We start from the raw sequence: 18,894 nt of genomic DNA, 5'->3' as shown, positions 1-18,894 counted from the left end.
TTGTCGAATCAGTTTTTTATTATCTTGACAGTTGCCAGCTTTTTGTTTTGTTTCCTGACAGACTCCACAGTATGTTTAGGCTCTGCAGGCCAGACAGTCTCCCTTGCTTATTCCTTCTCCCTGTTTTCTCCCAGCCTTTAAAAGCACAGCAGCACTTCTGATACAGCTTGCTGACCTCTACTGTATCGTGTTTGTTTCCTTCCGCTACAGGGGTGGTGGTGAGCTGGGCCTACAGTGGCATGCTGATGGCCGTCTAACTAAAAAACTCAATGGCCTTGCTGACCTAGAGGCTTGCATTAAGATGCTCCATAGCCAAGGCTTCTCCCATCCGGGCCTAACCACGCTGAGTGCTTTCAGTGCTGGAGGGGTGCTTGCGGGAGCCCTGTGTAATTCCAAGCCAGAGCTCCTGCGAGCTGTGACGCTGGAGGTAAGTGCTCGCAGCTTGCAACATGGGCAGCTGTGTCTCTGTCCACAAAGGGGAAAGCCATGCGTTTTAAGGTGTAGTAACGCTCTTAAGTTTAGACAGAACTGTGGCTCTAGGAGAATTTGCGAAATCGTCTTGACCCCACTGTTTATTGTGCCCTGACAATAATCTCTACAGAGGAACTGATGGCTGTCCCCAGTAAGCCTTTTCTCTTGGTCAGATCGTCTCGAAAGCCCAAGTTATATATGTGTAGCATGTCCTACAAGTCTGGATGCAATGTTTCCTCTGACATCTCATTCATGTGACATTTTATTCCTGGATATAGAAACTATTTTTAGATAGCCCATTATTTTGTTTCTTTCACATTTTGCTATGTAGCTAGTCAGTCTTGCCTCATACATTCGAGTTCTCCTCCCTCCGCCTCCTAGACACCAGGATTTTAAGTGTGTGCAGCACAATTGGCTCACATTCACCTATCTCCGTGCTCTTTTGGGTGTAGTTCTAAACTGTGATTGAACCATCAGTTCTGAAAATGCACAGTAGTCTCTCTTGTTCTCTAGTTGTGACACTCTATGTATTAGGACATCAGGCTTCAGATCTGAACTCTCCTATTCCCTACCCTGGAAACTAATGACTGGGGTACTTCCGATTAACTTTTTCAGAGAGTGTCTGTGTGTGTGTGTGTCTTGTCTCTCTGTGAGTCTGTGTGTGTGTGTGTGTGTGAGCCTGTATGTGTGTGTCTGTGTATCTGTGTGTATGTGTATGTGTGTATGTGTGTGTGTGTATTTGGAGCAAGAAGCAGTAAGTTAAATAAGTATTGAATAATTTGACCTGGAAATCTTTAAAAAAAAAAAATATTCACTATAGAGGAAATAAACCTAGCCATAAAGATAATAACCAAAGAATTACAATATAAAATGCAGTTAACCTTGAATTTTAGAAATTAGAAATAACCAGAAATGCATATGTAAGGATATTTGTTTCAGTTGCTTACTACAGAGAAGAATTAGGGATAGCCTAAACATTCGACACAATGTGTTTCATTTATGAGTCAAAGTCATTATTATTAGCACCCAAAATTATGGTTAACTGAAACAGAAAGGGTTTGCTTGAGTAGTAGGTAAGAGTAGATGTGTTGAGGCTCAGTGCTAGAGGCTGCTCAGCCTGGAACAGAACTAGCCCCATGAAGCTACCACCGGCCAGCACAGAGTACCTCACACTGCCATCGCTGCTTCTGAAACCGGAATGGACGGCACACATCGCCTGGTAGAATCTCCACGATTGACATCTATTCAGTAGAGCAGGGCCCCTCCTAACAAGGCTGGCAGCTTTGCATGTTCAGAAAAGTCATCCTGCTGGGCAGCCAGAAGGGCTTACAGCTCCCTAGACTCGATCAGTGCTACTGTAAGAGAGAGCTGGAAAAAAGCACATGCTCCCCAAAACAGAAATGTTTCTTATTTATTTTTATCATACATGTACGGGTATTTTGCCCGAACATGTATGTCTGTGCATCACGTGCATTCCTAAAACCCTCAGAGGCCAAAAAGGGTGTTGGGCCCCCAGAAACTGAGTTATAGACAGTTGTAAGCCACCATGTGGGTGCTAGAAATTGAACCCAGGTTCTCTAAAAGAACAACCAGTGCTCTTAACTGCTGAGCCATCACTCTACCCCTTACAAATATTCCAATAATAATGAAGGCCGGTAGATGTTTTTTGTCTTCTTTTATCTTGGGTATTTTCCAGATCTTATCTATGTGCTATTTGGGAGCTTTACTGTAAAATCCCAACAGATAGAGAAGAGTTTGTATGCTGTTGATGATTTTCTCACTTCTAAAACATTCTAGTCATTGTCATAAAGTAACACAAGCTAGTATCATAACTATTCTTAGTGTAGGGTTCAGTAATGTTAAGACATTTACTGTATTATGCAGTCAGTCTCCAGATCTCAATTTGTATCTTTAAAAATTGAAACCCACACCATTGAACAGCTCTCCATTCCCGCTGAGCCCCTGGAAACCACCCTTCTGCCTTGACTGCACTGTCAGCTCATGTAAGCGGTGTCATGCCAGATTTACGCTTTGACAATGCTTATCCCACGCAGCTGCCCTGGCATTGCATCGCAAGAGCTTCCCGTACACTACTCTGCATGCTCACACCATGGTTTGCTTACACACTGTCCTAGTTCCACTTAAAGGCCCTGTCTCCAGCTCTTTTGGGTGTGTGTCTGAGGAGTGGCCAGGTCAAAAGGTAAATGCCATGGTCATTTCCTGGAGGAACTACCCTGCTTTTTGTCACAGTGACCACAGCCATTTTCACTCTAGCCCAGTGGGACAGTTTCTCTGCATCATCACCAACTTGAAATGTTCTGGTTATTGTGGGGTTATTTTAATATAGTAGCCACCTTGATGAATGCAAAACTGTATTTGTTACTTTTGTATAAGTAAAACTAGAAAAGGCACCAAGTTAAAAACAAGCTTGTGAAATTGGAAGGTCATTTCTTTCTTGTTCTGTAAATGCCTGTTACGGAGTTTGAATGCTCTGCAGGCAGCTGGGAGTCACCAGCCATAGTTCAGGCTGAGCTGTGTTCTTCACACCTGGGTATGTGTCTTTGCAGTAGACTATTTATTATGAAGTTCATTTCAGCAACCTTTGAGTGGATACACAGGTTTGGCTTCTTTTTTCTTCAACTAGGCACCTTTCTTGGATGTCCTCAACACCATGATGGACACCACACTTCCCCTGACACTAGAAGAGTTAGAAGAATGGGGGAATCCCTCATCTGATGAAAAACACAAGAACTACATAAAACGCTACTGCCCCTGTCAAAACATCAAACCTCAGGTAGGAAGACACAGTTGCAATCTACTGTCCTGAAGCGATAGAGGAGACAATTGGAAGGCACTCACTGAGCTGAGGGGAGAGTTAAGAGGGCTCTCGGAGTTCTTTCTGCTTCTGATGCTGAGACATCCTTCATTGTCGTGTCTGCTCATATGCCATGTTTGCCTCAGGTTAACACCTCAGGAGAATAGCGTTCTCATCCCCTGGCCCAGTCTAACATAAGATGAAGCCCATGATCTCTCTGGACAGGAAATGGCTGTGCCAGGTAATGGGTAGCCTGGCACACAGGACTGGGGCCTACTCAAGAGTTTCAGATGAGAAAACCCTTCTAGCACTTGTGGGGCAACAAATGAACGGTGATTCTTTTCATGACCTATAGAGTGGAAGGAATGACGGGGTGATGTAAACTCTATGTATCCGTTCTCTTCCAGCATTATCCCTCAATTCACATCACAGCTTATGAAAATGATGAGCGAGTACCCCTGAAGGGGATTGTAAACTACACTGAGAAACTTAAGGAAGCTGTTGCGGAGCATACTAAGGAAGCAGGTGAAGGTAGGAGGCTGCCTGATCAGGGGACCTGGCTAACAGGACTGCCCTCAGCCAGTAGCGTACCTTGTGTACAGACTAAGCCATGTGCCTGTAATGCAGGACAGGCTTGCCTATGCTGACTACCCAGCTAACATCCATGCAGCTATCACCACCTCGGCTCTTCAGGGATAATGTTAAAATAAAGCAGGCAGGACTCAAAGCAAAAAGTAAATGTCCAGTGTAACTTGGAGGTCTACATGATTCATTCATGTAACAGTTACTGAGACAGTCCGTCACTACTTTTAGATCATTTATTTTCATCACATAAGAATTCTTCTGGGGCTAGAGAAATAGCTCAGTGGTTAAGAGCACTGCCTGCCTGCTCTTCTAGAGGACTCAGGTTCAGTTCCCAGCACCCACATGGCAGCTCACAACTGTGTGTAACTCCAGTTCCAGGGGAGCTGCTGCCCTGTTCTGCTCCAGAGGGTCCTGCATGCCTGTGAGACACACAAGCTCACACAACCAATTCTTCTTTTTGCCTTACAAATGGCTACTAGGACAGTGCCTGTCTTAGTAGGAAGAGACCTTCCTGTACCCAGCTCCAGTTCTCACTCCACATTGCCATAGCTGGTGTTTCTAGGGTCCCAACTGTCAGATTCCACAGACTAATGACCCCTCCTAGCTCACAGCCATTGACCACCTCCTAGGTCACAGCCATTAACATACCCCCACACCCCCACACCCCGGCCCAGGTCACAGCCATTGTCCCCCTCCTAGGTCACAGCCACACACACACACCCTAGGTCACAGGTCACAGTCTTCCTCTGTGTGCCAGTCCAAGCGCCCAGCTTCCTCGGGCATTAGGTGTCCTGCTTCCCCTGGTGTAGACATTGGCCCACTGCCCCTTGCCACCATCTCTTAGGTGGTAGTGATGGTTGATGGTGGCTTTGTTCTTTGTTCCTTTGCTGTTTGAATAAGTACTCCAAAGGAGAGGGAGGGATGGGTCTGTTTTCTCATGACCTGATTACTTATCTATTAACTCTTCTAGGCTATCAGCCCCCCAACATCATTTTAGATGTTCAGCCCGGAGGGAACCATGTAATAGAAGATTCTCACAAAAAGGTATGCTGTCCATCCATCCCCTGGGCTTTGATGGAGTCTTCGGTTGCAGATGTATTATGGCCTTCACGGCAGAGTTTCTGGCAGAGCTGCTGCATGAATGTCAGGCCGTGAGCATGGGAGAGCAGAAGGGGCCCTGCTCGAGGCTGCTCGTACCAGCAGGGGACCTCTGCTAAGGGGGAACTGGGTCCTATTGTTAGGATGTGTTTGCTCTGTCCAGGAGCAAAGACTGCAGGCTGAGGTTAGCTTGGACAGACAGATTAGGGCACTCTGGGACCCTGACACTGCAGCCTTGTCTAATCTCAGATGTGTTTCTCTTAGATCACAGCCCAGATGAAATTCCTGTACGAGGAACTTGGACTTGACAGCACCAATGCTTTCGAGGATCTTAAGAAATACCTAAAATTCTGAAATGCTGCATTCAGCTGGGAACTGGAAACACGAGGAAATAATTAGTCTTATTTTCAGTTGGTTTAGCAAACGTGAGATGTTGTTGTTGTTGTTATTACATGATTTTTTTAAAAAGGTGTTTCTTCATGTAAATTTTGCTTAATGTGCTTCTCAGTTGTACAGTTCATACCAGCACATATCCGCTAGCCTGGGAGAGCATGTTTCAGCCGCCCCTTAGTAGGATGTAGAGAAGGGGCCAGAAGGACTGGGCAGGAGACCGAGTGCCAGGCCTCCCTTCCAACCAGAACAGCTTTGTGCCTATTAGGGTTTTCTTTGACCAGTTTACCAATCCACACCCTTACTCTTTGATAGTAAACATCTTTAGACAATGTGGCAGTGAGTCACCTTACAATTTCCACAACTCCACTTTAAAGAAAAGAATAGCATTCTTCATATTTAAATACCTTAGAATTTAGGGGGGGGAATCTTTTAAACATTTTATTGTCCTTTCCAACATTTGAGGATCTTCCCTAAAACAGTTGCCTTCCTGCTACCGAAACATAAGACTTGGTGGCCATGCATGAGGCTTACCCAGCAGGGTGGCCGCCTCCTAAATGGAGACCCCTAACACAGGCTATACAGAATGTCCAGTGTGCTGGAATAGCATGCGCGACTGGACACAAAGCATCTGTCTCTGAGGGCTGCTTGGTGATGGAGCAGAGTCGTCATGCTGTGCTCCAAGATGAGTCCTTCTCCCTTCTCCAGAGAAATGGCGTGTGTGTCAACCTCACTGCCTTTGGAGGCCGAATTGGTACTTAATCTTATTCTCAGTTTCGTAGGAAGACCTGAAATGTTTTCCTGTAGATTTAGCAGAGTTGATGATTCTCCAAAATTCAGAACCACAATGAAGACTTTATCTATGCCATCCAGCTCTCTTGTGTACACAACAGAGTGACTGTCAACCCTCAAAAGGCAAAACCAACCCCTACTGAGAAGCAGCTCTTTGGCGTGGAGTAGACTCAAATCCTGATACAGCCTCAACGCTGAACTTGGCTCGGTCTTTTGGACCTGTTTTTAAAAAAAAAAAAAAAAAAAAAAATCACATAAATGTTTTATTTTAAGAATCATTTATCTTCCCCCCAAAAAAAAATTTGCTTCCATTTGCCCTTTAACTTCCCAAAAAGGTAAATAACTGCCAAATTATAAAGTATTTATAAGTAGTTGGCCCTAAATTCATAGGAATGATAGTTTATATTTTTTGCTTGTCTGGAAGTAATTTCATTTTGCACAATGCTCCCACATCTTAGAGTAGCTGCAGAAGGCAAATTTGACTCCACTTAAGGGTATTGCTGGGATGAAGTCACTGTGCTGTGTTGTAACTGCCAGATGCCTAGAAGCAAAAAGCATCTAATGCATTTGGACTTAGCTGTTCTCGGCTGTGGGATAACAAGAAGGGCTCTACGGTGCAGAGATCATGGGGTCCAGCAGACCCCATTACTCAGATCACTGGTAATGAGAAGAACACTGAAAAACTGTGTAGAGCCCAAGATTCTAGAAGTCTACATTTGCTTTCTGATTGCCTCCTCAACCCGACCCCACCCCGGCCATAAAAGGTAGTTTGGTTTATTGAAGGTTTGGGTTTATTTCACAACTACATAAAACATATCTAATTTACTGCTGTTCTTTCCTCTTTTTTTTTTTTTTTTTTTTTTTTTTTTTTTTCCCTTGTAAGCATTTTCCTGTTACATCATCTGCACAAATGTCACTATAATGGCAGGTAATACCCTGTTGAGTGGTTTTACCATTCCCTTTACTTTTAAACATTTGTACTTGTAGTATTTTCTTACATTTTCCAATCCTCTCCTCCCATGTTTTATATTATTTATTTAAGATAGATTATCAGACAGATAATTACTGTGTCAAAGATACAGACATTCAATGCATAATGCCAAATGATTCGGAGCTGTGGCCAAATCAGCGGTAACGTTCATTCGTTACACTCTCGCCAGCCACTTTTCCTGGGGCGGTGGTTGTCGTCATTGTTTCTGTTGTTGTTTTCAGGTTGATACTTAATGATGTGTATTTAGTGACTATTTCATGGATGTTTAAAAATGTTCCTTCTGTTTATCAGGTACAAAGTGACTGTGGTGTGTGTGTGACACATCAGTGTTTGTCATTCATTCTCAGTAGCCTTAGGTAATGCATGAGTATCAGAGCTTAGTGCCACTACATGAGAAGTGCCCAGTGAGCTGTTCTTCTCATCTACTTTCATTTGAACTCTTCCCCTGAAATCGTGGACTTGTCTGTTTCTCTTTAATCTCTCACTGTTAACATGCATAAAGATTTGTGGGTTTCAATAGACTACTCACTGTCTGAAATTTCTCTCATATAATGCTTTTCATATTGAATTCTATTTTGTCTGCTATTAAATATTTCCAAGCCTGCCTTTTGTAAGTCACTTTTGTCTAGGAGATGCATACACATAGTATAAATTTGAATTGCAAGAATATATACAAGGCAAAGTTTTCTTCAGTCACCTCCAGCTCCCTCCAAAGACAGGCAGGTGGTGATGGCTGTTCTAATTCTTTCCTTTTTAGGTATCGTGAAATGGTAACCCTGTAGGTGTGTTTACACAGATGGTGACACAGCCCCAGCCTGTGCTGTATTCTAATGTGTTAAAAGTCCTCTCTCGCCAGCACAGCTAGTCTTTGTCTTAAGAGCTATATCTTAGTCCCATGACCCCATGAACCGGCTTTCTATTGGATAGACACATCATTTCTAACACTTCAGCTCTTGCAAACAAGATGCTTGCATATTTATCATTTGCACATACATATATACAGATACCTAAGAGTAAAACTACTTAATTAGAAAGTGTAAACATTCTTTTGGTAGCTGAATTGCAAGCTTCCTTTCCATTACAGTTGCCTGCAGTATTGTTAATTATTTGTATCATTTTAGCTGTCTCATATCTGGATTTTTGTCTTATCTGAATATTTTTTAACATGAATTCAACCCATTCATATATGTGGCTACCTTTTTCAATATCCTCCTGAAACCACATTTTATATTTTATTCATAATTAGATTATCCTTTTGTTTAGGGATTTCTCCTTTTTAAAAGATTTCTATTAGGTCAGTTGGTATGTAACCCCCACCCCCTGGTGTTTTAGAAAGTACACATGTATGTCTGGCTCCTAATCCCTTAAAACACAGTGACCACTTATTTAAGTTCCAGAGAAAGGGTAACTAGGCTTGCTGTGAAGATTGTAGAATTTCCATCCTGGCTGGAAACTCTGAGAGACAGAGTTCTGTGAACACCTGAATACTGTGAATGACTCTTCATATGGGCACTGTGTACCAGGTCATATTTTACCAAAAACATCATTTCCAAACTCTTGAAAATTGCAGGACTAGTCTGTGATGGATTCCAAGAGTCCTAGTTAAGGTGCTACAAATGCCTGGGGTGATGGTAACCCATGCAGAAACTCATTCCCTATTTCTAGAACCAACATAACATTTTCATCGACACTTACTTCCACATTTACAGTGTGGTAGTCAGAATTTGTGGGTAGCCAGGTATGATTGCCTTCAGAAAACCCAGCATTTGAGCTATTGTCCCATTGCATCGGTGACTTTGACAGAAGAGTGTTCTATATCAAAAGACCAAAAAGAGAAAGCAGTGATCAGTTTATTACAAGAAATCTGTCTTGGACCCTTCCTGACTACCTCCGATACCTCCCATTGCCCCTTCAGTTCTGAGCTGATGCTGGCACTCTTGATGAAAAAGCCTTAACATACACTGTCGGTCAGCATCTTGTTTTCAGTTTGAAAATAGCCAATAATCTCCTTTGCTGGAAATGACACTTTCGTAACTGAACTTTAACATGTTTAGAATCTGCTGCTTTTTTTTTTTTAAGAAAATATAAAAGGACTTCAGAATATTCCAATAGCAATTCATGACACCCCATCCTGCTATAAAATGTTAGTCAAGAACACTGCCAGACCCTGACTTCTGCTTGCTCCTGCACCCACCCTGATCCTTGCATGTGAAAACCCACACACAGTGAGCTGCTGGGAGGAAAAGTTTAAATTAACCAAATAGAAAGCTATCTCTCACACAAGTGAAATCCACCTGCACAAATTAAAGGGTCAGGATGCCATCTACCCAGTAACTCAATCATGAGAGCTACAGCCTCAGACAAAGACAAAGCCACACAATGGTAACAGGGCAAGGCTGTGCTGTGATCACCTCACTAGCAAGTCAAAAGCCAGAGGGGAGTTCCTGCCTGTGGGAGAGGACAGTGAATAAGATACAAAGTAAGTCACTGGTCCTCAGATGTCAGCCTGCCTCAGAAGTTGTTGTCAGGAACGTCTCAGCTACCTTCTCAGTGAGGAAGCAGATAACCCTTACTATTAAAAAAAGAAAAACAAAGTAACCATGGGGCTGAGGAGATGGCTCAGAGATTAAGAGCACTGGCTGCTTTTCCAGGTCTGAGTTCAATTCCCCCGGCACCCATATGGGATCTGGTGCCCCCTCTTGGCCTGGAGTGCCGCACAATGCAGGCAGAGCACATAATAAATAAATAAAACTTTTAAAAGTTTGAAAATTTTTTTAAGTGACCATGACATTCAGTAGTAGTATAGCAGTGGTAAACCGTCTGGCAGTGTAGCCATGACCCATAATGGCTAGAAATGTATTGTACTTACAGTATCATAGCTTTCGTTGAAACTTGTAATGGAAATATCTCTCATCCCTATTTCTTCTCCATAGTAAGTTATGGGTGTCCCTGGGAGTGTGAAAAGAAGCATATTCATAGCGTTGGAGTACTGGTTCCCCAAGCGAGAGGTCAGCCGGGTAGCCTCTGGTCCACCGGTCTGAAAGGCAGATAGTTTAAGAGCACAGCTCCACACACAATTTCACAAGAGTCCCCCTGTTTGAAAAGAAAGTTCCCCAGACAGGCAGGTCACTCTGAAATTGCTGGTATTAACTAGCGCAGAAATGGGTTCCAAGCCCACTACCCGCTGGATAACTGACCCTTCACCACCATGGTTGCTGTGATGGACAGTTCTATGTCAACTTGACATAGGCTAGAGTCATCTGAGAGGAAGGGACCTTGGAGGGAGGTAGGAGAAAGGGGAGGAGAGAAGAGGAGAACAAGAGGGATCAGGAAGATTGAGTTAGAGAATGAATAAAGGAGAGCAAGAAAAGAGATACCTTAATAGAGGGAGCCATTATAGGTTTAAAGAGAAATATCCAGAGATCTTCAAGGATGACCCCAACTAACAATCTAAGCAATAGTGGAGAGGCTACCTTAAACGCCCTTCCCCTATAATGAGATTGATGACTACCTTAAATGCCATCCTAGAGCCTGCATCCAGTAGCTGAAGGAAGCAGAAGCTGAGATCCACAGCTAAGCACTGAGCCAAACTCCTGGAATCCAGTTGTAGAAAGGGAGGAATGATGAGCAAAGGAGTCAAGACCATGCTGGGAAACCCCACAGAAACAGCTGACCTGAGCAAGTAGGAACTCATGGACCCCAGTCTGACAGCTGGGGAACCAGCATAAGACTGAACCAGGCCCCCTGAATATGGGTGTCAATTGGGGGGCCTGAACCATCTATGGGGCCTCTGGCAGTGGAACCAATATTTATCCCTAGTTCAGGAATGGGGTTTGGGAGCCCATTCCCCCATGGAGGGATACTCTCTCAGCCTAGATACATGGAGGAGTGACAGACTTTGATGATTCCCCCAGGAGAGGCCTCACTCTTCCTGGAGAGTGGATGGGGTGGAGGGTCAGTGGAGGGCTTGGGAAGGTGGGAGGGAGAAGGAACTGGAATTGATGTGTAAAATAAGATTGTTCCTAATTTAAATTTTAAAAAAAGATTGTCTGTAGGACATTGTCTTAAGTAATGATTGATGGGAGAGGGCCCAGATTAGTGGGTGGGGCCATCCCTGGGCTGGTGGTCCTGGGTTCTATAAGAAAGCAGGCTGAGCAAGCCATGGGGATCAAGCCAGTAAGCAGTTCCCTCTAAGGACTCTGCACCAGCTCCTGCTTCCAGGTTCCTGTCCTGGTTGAGCTCTTGTCCTGACTTCCTTCAGTGACTGGGTTACAAATGTAGATGTATAATACCAATAAAGCCTTCCTCCTCAAGTTGCTTTGGTCATGGCTCTTTATCGCCACCTCAATAGTAACCCTGACTAAGCCAGGTGATGATCAGCAAAGCACTGGCAACAGTTCTGAGTGCTCCTTGCAAGTGGTACTTTGCATCAGAGGAAGTTTAAAGGATGCATTTTCATGTTTCTTGCGTGTGAATAATAGATATCAACAGCAAAGGAAACAAGGTTTTTTTTGTGAGTTTTGTTTTCTCCCATAAAAAGCAAAACAAGGGCCAGTGAGGCGGCTGGGTTGTAAAAGGGCCTGCAAGCAAACCTGGTAACCCAAGTTCCATCCCCAGACTCCACCTAAAGGTAGGAGGAAACCAACTGCACCACGGCATTCACACATAACACATTTTAAATGATGTAAGAAGATCAAGAGAGAGAACAAAGTAGAAAACACAGATGGACACGTCTAATGTGTCCAAACTATCCAAAACCGATTTCCAGAGGTAAACTGGGGGCCTGGGGAGATAGCGCCATGGTTAAGTGCTTGCTGCACAAATGTGAAGAGTTTGATTCACAGCACCCATGTAAAAAGGCAAGGTTGGTGGCACACCCTAGTAATCCCACCACTGGGGAGGTGGAGGAGAGGACAGATTCTGGGGCACTGGCCAGATGACCTGGCCTAATTAGAGAGGCCTGGGTCCCAGTGAGAGGCCTTTTTAAAAATAAGGTGGACAGGTCTTGGGGAGCAACATCTAAGGCTGACTTCTGACCTCCTTGTTCACACATTCATACATACATACATACACGTATAAACATGCACACATACACACAAAGACAAAAAGGGAAATTAGTTCTTACAAAGAAATTTATAAAATTAGGCATGGTGACCTCCTTGCTTGTAATCCCAATGCTAGGAAGTGGCCTAAGTGGGGAGGTCATGAATTTGAGGTCAGTCTGGTCTGCATAACAAGACTGTCTCCAAAAAAAAGTACATAAACTAAACAGAAGTTTTCTGTGTTCTCTAATCGTGTGTGTTTTCCACATGGTAAATGCTCTGGTTACATATCAGAACATGTGTTGCTCATGTAAGGGAGGAGAGCACCACAGCTGGATCCAATGGGCAGACAAGGGTCGTGGCCCTCTGCTGCCAACAACTGTCCGTTTCACAGATGAAGACAAGAGCTTTGAGGAAGGACAGTGTTCAAGTTACAGTCTGACTGACTACAATCCGAAAAAGAAGGCATCTTGCTTTTTCTCTTAGGCGTGCTATGGTAGCCCCCATAATTGTATCTTTGTGAGTCTGTGTAAAGTATCTCTCTAGTTTGTTGTTGTCATTTTTATTTTGTTTTGTTTTTGTTTTCAAGATAGGGTTTCTCTGTGTAACCATTCTGGCTGCCCTGGAACTTACTTTATAGATCAGGCTAACCTCAACCTCAGAGATCCCCCTGTTTCTGCCTCCTGGGTGCTGGGATTAAAGACATGTGCCATCACCCCCTGGCTCTGCTTTTCTAGTTTTATGGCCAGAAAATTCAGTCATACATTGTCTCCTTTTATTCTTTTCAGTGCTGTAAGCTATTCGCAAACTTTCTTAGGTCATCTGGACACAGAGTATAAGTTCTTTCTTTGCAGAGTTGAAAGCAGAACAGTTTTCCCTAATTAGCTCAAAGCAGTGGGCACAGATCACGTTGATCCCACAGACTGAGGACAATCCCAGTCACCTGTGACACTTAGAAACAGTCAGAGTACTTTCTGTAACTGCTCAAACAACATCATAAAAGCTGTGGCATCAGGGCACATCTAGCTGGCAGAATAAGGATCTGGAAATAGCTCCTAAAGTTGGGGACACGGTTCAGTGGGAGAGCACATGCCTAGCATACATAAAGCCCTGGTTGAATTCCAGCACCACTGACAAATCAATTTTTAAAAAAATCTCCCAAACAAGAGAAATGTTGGCAAATACTAAAAATCCACATTTTTTTCCCCAAAGCGCTTAAAATTAAGGCAGCAGTGTTTCCAGATTAACTTATTCAGCAAAACACAGAGCACTTCATATCTACGGAATTTTAAGTTTCCCTAATTCGCTCTCTTCAAGTCCATGATATGCTCAACAGCCCTACCAACAGCAGCTAAAATACAGAAGCCCAAAAGCCCTGAGCAGGGATGAATGGATTTAAAGTTCAATAGTTGCAGCATCGTCTGGAATCCGCTATTGTGTAAAATGCCTCAACTCACTTTCGGTTAAGTGTTAGCTAATCAATTCAGGACTGACTGTACAAACAGCAAGAGACTCATGCCCATAACATTCATGACAACATTTTCCATTCCTATGGCTATGGTATTATGCTGAGGTTAACCCAAACCCAAGAAGGAGGAAGAGGGAGAGGGAGAGGGAAAGGTAGAAGGAGAGGGAGAGGGAGAGGGAGAAGGAGGAGGAGGAGAAGGAGAAGAAGAAGAAGAAGAAGAAGAAGAAGAAGAAGAAGAAGAAGAAGAAGAAGAAGAAGAAGAAGAAGAAGACCATGATGATGACAACGACTGGGAAATGAGACTCCAAGAGAGGCCTGTAAACATTCCTATGTAATCTTGGAACTCTAGAAAGCTCTTTAAGGACGGGCCTGTGTGCATGGAGAGGTTCTGCAGCTGTCTGGGGGAAGCCCTTGGAAGGTCCTATCCAGTCTCATCTCAGTTGACCCAAGGCTCTGCCCAAATAGAATGTGAAGACTAGCAGGGTTCTAAGGTGACTGCAGGGGATTGGACACTTGCCCCCTACACACAAAGAACCCCTCAGCAATGACAGAGACTCACCAGTTCAAGGCATCTGAAGAACAGTCTCCCCACCCCCACCCAAGGCTGGAGAAATGGCCCCATGGCTAACTGAATTTGGTTCCCAGGATCCATATCAGACAGCTCATGTCTACCTATACCATCAGCTCCATGCGATACAATACCCTGTTCCATCCAAAGGCACACACTCACAACAGACACACACACATACACATAATTAAAAAGTAAAGGGAAAAGTCTTCCTTAAAAAGAATTTCCAGTGAGTAACCAACCAAGCAAGGGTGTCTCTAGCCAAACAAAACAGGCAGCTGGTTTTACAGATTTCATCTAAGAACATCTAAGAAACAATAGGCACTATGGAAGAAAAATGGGATTTCTAGAATTACTCTATCTACTACCTAAAACATCCATGTCCCCACAAAAAAAAAAAAAAAAAAAAAAAGTAGAAGACATGGAAAAATATGGCCCACACATAAATATGAGGAAAGCTAATGGAAAATGTTACTGAGATTAAGAAAAGTTAAACTGAGCCAGGCAGTGGTGACACACACCTCTAATCCCAGCACTAAGGAGGAGCAGGCAGGCAGATCTCTGTAAGTTCATGACCAACCTAGTCTACAGAGAGAGTTACAGGTTAGCCAGAGTTACACAGAGAAAAAGAAAAAAGAAACACCAAACTACCACCAAATATTATTTTAAAGAGTGACATTTCCTTCAGTTTTATATGTGAAATTTATAAATGACACAAAACTTTTAGGTTTACTAAACGATATATATATATATATATATATATATATATATATATATATCCAGAGAACCTAAGCTATATTGCTATATTTGAAGACTGGCAAGCATGAGAGTCATGCCTCACACATATCAATATGGATAATTATGAAAAGAACCAAATAGGAAGTTTGGAGTTGAAAAGCACAGTAACAGAAACTGAAATATCCCTGACAGTCTAACAGATTTGAATTGCTAGAAGAATCAGAAATCTCGAAGACGGGGCCAACTGAGTTGATCTAAAGAGAAGAATGAAGAAAAATGAACAATGTCCCTGAGACACGCCATGCACAACACATGCATAGGAGAATTCTCCAGAGGAGACAGACACAGTGGTCTTGCTTGAAAACAAGAACCAGGGCTGCTGGTAGAGTGCTTGCTGACAGCATGGGAGCCCTGTGCTCCTTCCCCAGCTCCGTGTAAAACGATGCTTGGCTCCGTGTAAAACGATGCTTGACAGTGTGCTCCAACTCCCTTCTACTCGGGGAGTGGAAGCAGAAGAATCGGAAGTTCAAAGTCATCTCAGTAACACAGAAAGTTTGGAGCCAGCCTAAAGAGGACTGGGGCTCATGCAGGTCATTCAAAGGCGCCCTTATATAAGGGGACATTTCTGTATCTTTCATTGTCCCTGAAGACCCTTCTATTGGACAAGATGTGAGAGGTGAAAGATGGTGACCCTATATAGTCCAGGGTCCTGGTCCTATAGGTCTTCTTTGTGTGTGTGTGTGTGTGTGTGTGTGTGTGTGTGTGTGTGTGTGTGTGTGTGATAGGGTCTCACTATGTAACCTTGGCAGGCCTAGAAGTCTTCGTATAGATCAGGCTGGCCTTGAATTCATAGAGATCTACTTGTGTCAGCCACCAGAGTGCAGGGATTAAAGGCATGTGCCACCATGGCCATCTGGGACTTCACCCTTAAGATGAACTGTAATGTTATGAAGGAAACTATGTCTCAAAAACAAAAAACAAACAAAAAGATTAGTTTCTGAGTGAAGATGGAGGTGTGAATGTGGTGAGTAAAAGGGCATGATAGTAAAGCACATTAAACTGCCATAATAGGTGGTAACACCCTGTCCTCCACACACACAGTCCTTGATCGCTGACTTCCAGGGCAACTCCTACACCTTCAGGGTCCACTCCTGGAAGTGCCTTATGCCCAGTGCTTATCTTCTGTGTCAGATTTGTACTGTGCCCTTCCTGTGTTTGGACACCCTAGCAGAGTGTGCCAGCTGCCTACAGTACTCACAACAGAGACGCACACTATTGCTTTCCACACTAAGAGAAGCAGGCCATGTGTAGAAGGGGCAGGGTCTTCCAGAATCATCTCTGCTTTCAATGCCTCTTGCATGACACTGTGTGCCACAAAATCTACCCTAACATGTAGCCTCCCATACCAGAAACCTGTGTTCAATGGGATCGTGAATATGGAATGTTGGGTGGAATTACAGTTTGGTAGCCATCCCCAAGCAAGCTTAGTGGAGTTCTAAACATATGTAAATACTCCACTAAGTATTGATTTAGTTGAATGGATAATGTCCTCCCCTTTGTAATAAGAACTATAGTCATCCGAAGGGAAGGAACATTAATTAAGAATATGCCATCATAAGATTGGGCTGCAGGCAAACCTGTGGGGCATTTTCTTAATTACTGATCACTGGAGGAGGGCACAGCCCATAGTAGGTGGTGTCATCCCTGGGCTGGTGGTCCTGAGTTCTACAAAACAAGCAGGCTGAGCAAGCTGTGGGGAACAAGCCAGTAAGCAGAACCCCTCCACAGCCTCTGCATCAGCTGCTGCCTCCAGGATCCTTCCTTGTTTGAGTTCCTGTCCTGGCTTCCTTTAATGATGGACTACAACGCTGAAGTACATGCCAAATAAACCCTTTCCTCCCTAACTTGCCTTTTGGTCATGGTGTTTTGTTACAGCGTGGGCAGACTTAACCACTAACCCTGAGTAAGGTCACCTAGGGACAAAGACACGCCTCACTTCAGAGGTGACCATCCAGCAAGTACAGCAGACCCACATACACTGTTGCATGAGAGCTTACCATCCAATTGGGCCACTTCCCATCCGGCATGTTTTCCATCCAGGATGTGATAACTTCATATACAGTGTGCCCAGAAAGGCTGTCTAGTGTGGTAAAGTAATTGTTGAAAGGAAAGTCAGCTTCCTGGATAAATGGCAAGCCGTAGTACATCATAGTCCTCTCAATGCTCTCTGCCGAGGCTTCAGTCCCCATGAACCTGGAAGAGTTGGCAAACTTTGTTGTCTGCATTCGGTTGGAACCTCCAGCTTGTCCCTACATGATGGGGAAAGCCGCATTCCTGTCTCTCTCCCCAAACCCTGCCCACTCACTCAGAGTCTCCAAACAAAGGGAAGGTGCCAAAGCCCAGTTCTCCATTCTTGGCGCCTACAGCGGCCTCCTGCCCTGAAGTTGCCAGCCGCCCAAGTCCCCACCTTAAGTGCTCAGATTTTGACCAGACTTAGGCACAAACCTGGCTCGTGGTGGACATGCCATCACCCCTCACCCACAACTTATATAATCTCCATTTACTTCAGGTGGGCAGCTTCTCTGGCCTCGATCTCTAGAACTGGAGAAGCTGCCCAGGAGTTGCTTCGCTCAAATAAAGCTGTTGTTACACCTTTTCAGTTTGGCTTGATCTGGCTCACAGTGTTGGAGAAGCCTACTATGAGGGCTGGAGTGAGGGGTGGGGGTGGGGCAGAAAACCTATTAGTCTTCAGCCTCTGACAAAGAATGGGAACAACTCTGTAGCTGCTTAGAGCTTGCCATGATCGTATGTCATTGTGGTCACCTCATCAGAGTTTAGTTTCTGCATACAGTGGCAGTTGGCACAGAAACAACTGGTGGGAGTGTAGAGGATCAGGGTCTGTGGAGGGTCGGCCACAGTCACATCTATGTCATATCTGTAAGGCTCAGGGACCATCGTGGCAGAAGCAGAGGCCTCCAAACTGAAGCAGAACAGCACCTTCTAGATGTGGCAGCTGCTCTGACAAACTCCTAGGAGCTATGACTGCCTACAAGGTCAAGCCAGTCAACATTCTAGCTGGAGAGGGGAAGGACTCCTCATGAACCCTCCTACCCCTAGCTGAGAAGCCACTGACAGTTGGGCTAGTAAGAGAGAAAGAGTTGCTGTGTATTGGTGGTGCATGCCTTTAATCTCAGCACTCAGAGGCAGGCAGATCTCTGTGAGTTTGAGGCCAGCCTGGTCTACAGAGTGAGTTCCAGGACTGGCTCAGTAGCTATTGAGAGACCCTGCCTCAAAAAAAGAAAAAAAAAAAGCCAGGTGGTGGTGGTGCACACCTTTAATGCCTTAATGCCAGCACTTGGGAGGCAGAGACAGAGGCAGAGGCAGGCAGATCTCTGTGTGTTCAAGAACAGCCTGCTCTACAACAGATAGTTCCAGGAGTTCCAGGACAGGCTCCAATGCTACACAGAGAAACCCTGTCTCGAAAGAGAGAGAGAGAGAGAGAGAGAGAGAGAGAGAGAGAGAGAGAGAGAGAGGAGAGCCCATTTTCTTTAAGGGTGTGGTCTCTGGCAGGTGACCCACACTCCAGTAGATGGTCCCACACATGAGTATATGAGCAGCATACACTGGACTCGGTGTTTTGTTTTTTTTCAAGAGCACATAAGGTTGGGAGGGGTAGGATATAGAGGGTAGCTCTGGGGGGGGGCGTTAAGAGGAAGAGTGGAGATGACTATATATACACCTGCCATCATTAGACAGGGCTCTCCAGAGAGCAACACACCAACACAGAATTGGGTTTGCCATCAACACTGCTCTCTGCTTTCTACACCCGACTAAAACTCTAATGTCTTGGAGCCTTTCTTTAGAGATTCCCACCAACCTACTTAGAATGTCCAGTCTATGCCTTCATATAAAGGCTCTCCCCTTTTTATTGATGTG

The 18,894-nt window shown here is 44.4% G+C and overlaps 2 protein-coding genes across 2 annotated transcripts in view; one reads left to right on the top strand and one right to left on the bottom strand.

Moving 5' to 3' along the window:
* Prepl (prolyl endopeptidase like) overlaps nucleotides 1–7,746 on the top strand; it is a 31,903-nt gene extending 24,157 nt beyond the window's left edge. The window contains exons 10-14 of the mRNA XM_051175198.1: nucleotides 211–427; nucleotides 3,116–3,265; nucleotides 3,694–3,817; nucleotides 4,842–4,915; nucleotides 5,234–7,746. Of these exons, the coding sequence (XP_051031155.1) occupies nucleotides 211–427; nucleotides 3,116–3,265; nucleotides 3,694–3,817; nucleotides 4,842–4,915; nucleotides 5,234–5,323 (655 nt within the window). The 3' untranslated portion in view covers nucleotides 5,324–7,746. The remainder of the gene's footprint in view (nucleotides 1–210; nucleotides 428–3,115; nucleotides 3,266–3,693; nucleotides 3,818–4,841; nucleotides 4,916–5,233) is intronic.
* Nucleotides 5,787–18,894, bottom strand: part of Slc3a1 (solute carrier family 3 member 1) — a 35,391-nt gene continuing 22,283 nt past the window's right edge. Inside the window, exons 7-10 of the mRNA XM_051175199.1 lie at nucleotides 17,016–17,211; nucleotides 10,012–10,179; nucleotides 8,838–8,954; nucleotides 5,787–6,370 (exon numbers count right to left, since the gene is read on the bottom strand). Coding sequence (XP_051031156.1) covers nucleotides 5,927–6,370; nucleotides 8,838–8,954; nucleotides 10,012–10,179; nucleotides 17,016–17,211 — 925 coding nt within the window. The 3' untranslated portion in view covers nucleotides 5,787–5,926. The remainder of the gene's footprint in view (nucleotides 6,371–8,837; nucleotides 8,955–10,011; nucleotides 10,180–17,015; nucleotides 17,212–18,894) is intronic.

Source organism: Phodopus roborovskii, unplaced genomic scaffold, assembly GCF_943737965.1.
Source record: "Phodopus roborovskii unplaced genomic scaffold, PHOROB, whole genome shotgun sequence".
Classification (NCBI taxonomy): domain Eukaryota; kingdom Metazoa; phylum Chordata; class Mammalia; order Rodentia; family Cricetidae; genus Phodopus; species Phodopus roborovskii.
Note: the sequence above shows the minus strand (reverse complement) of the source record. Positions and strands in the feature narration are given on the sequence as shown.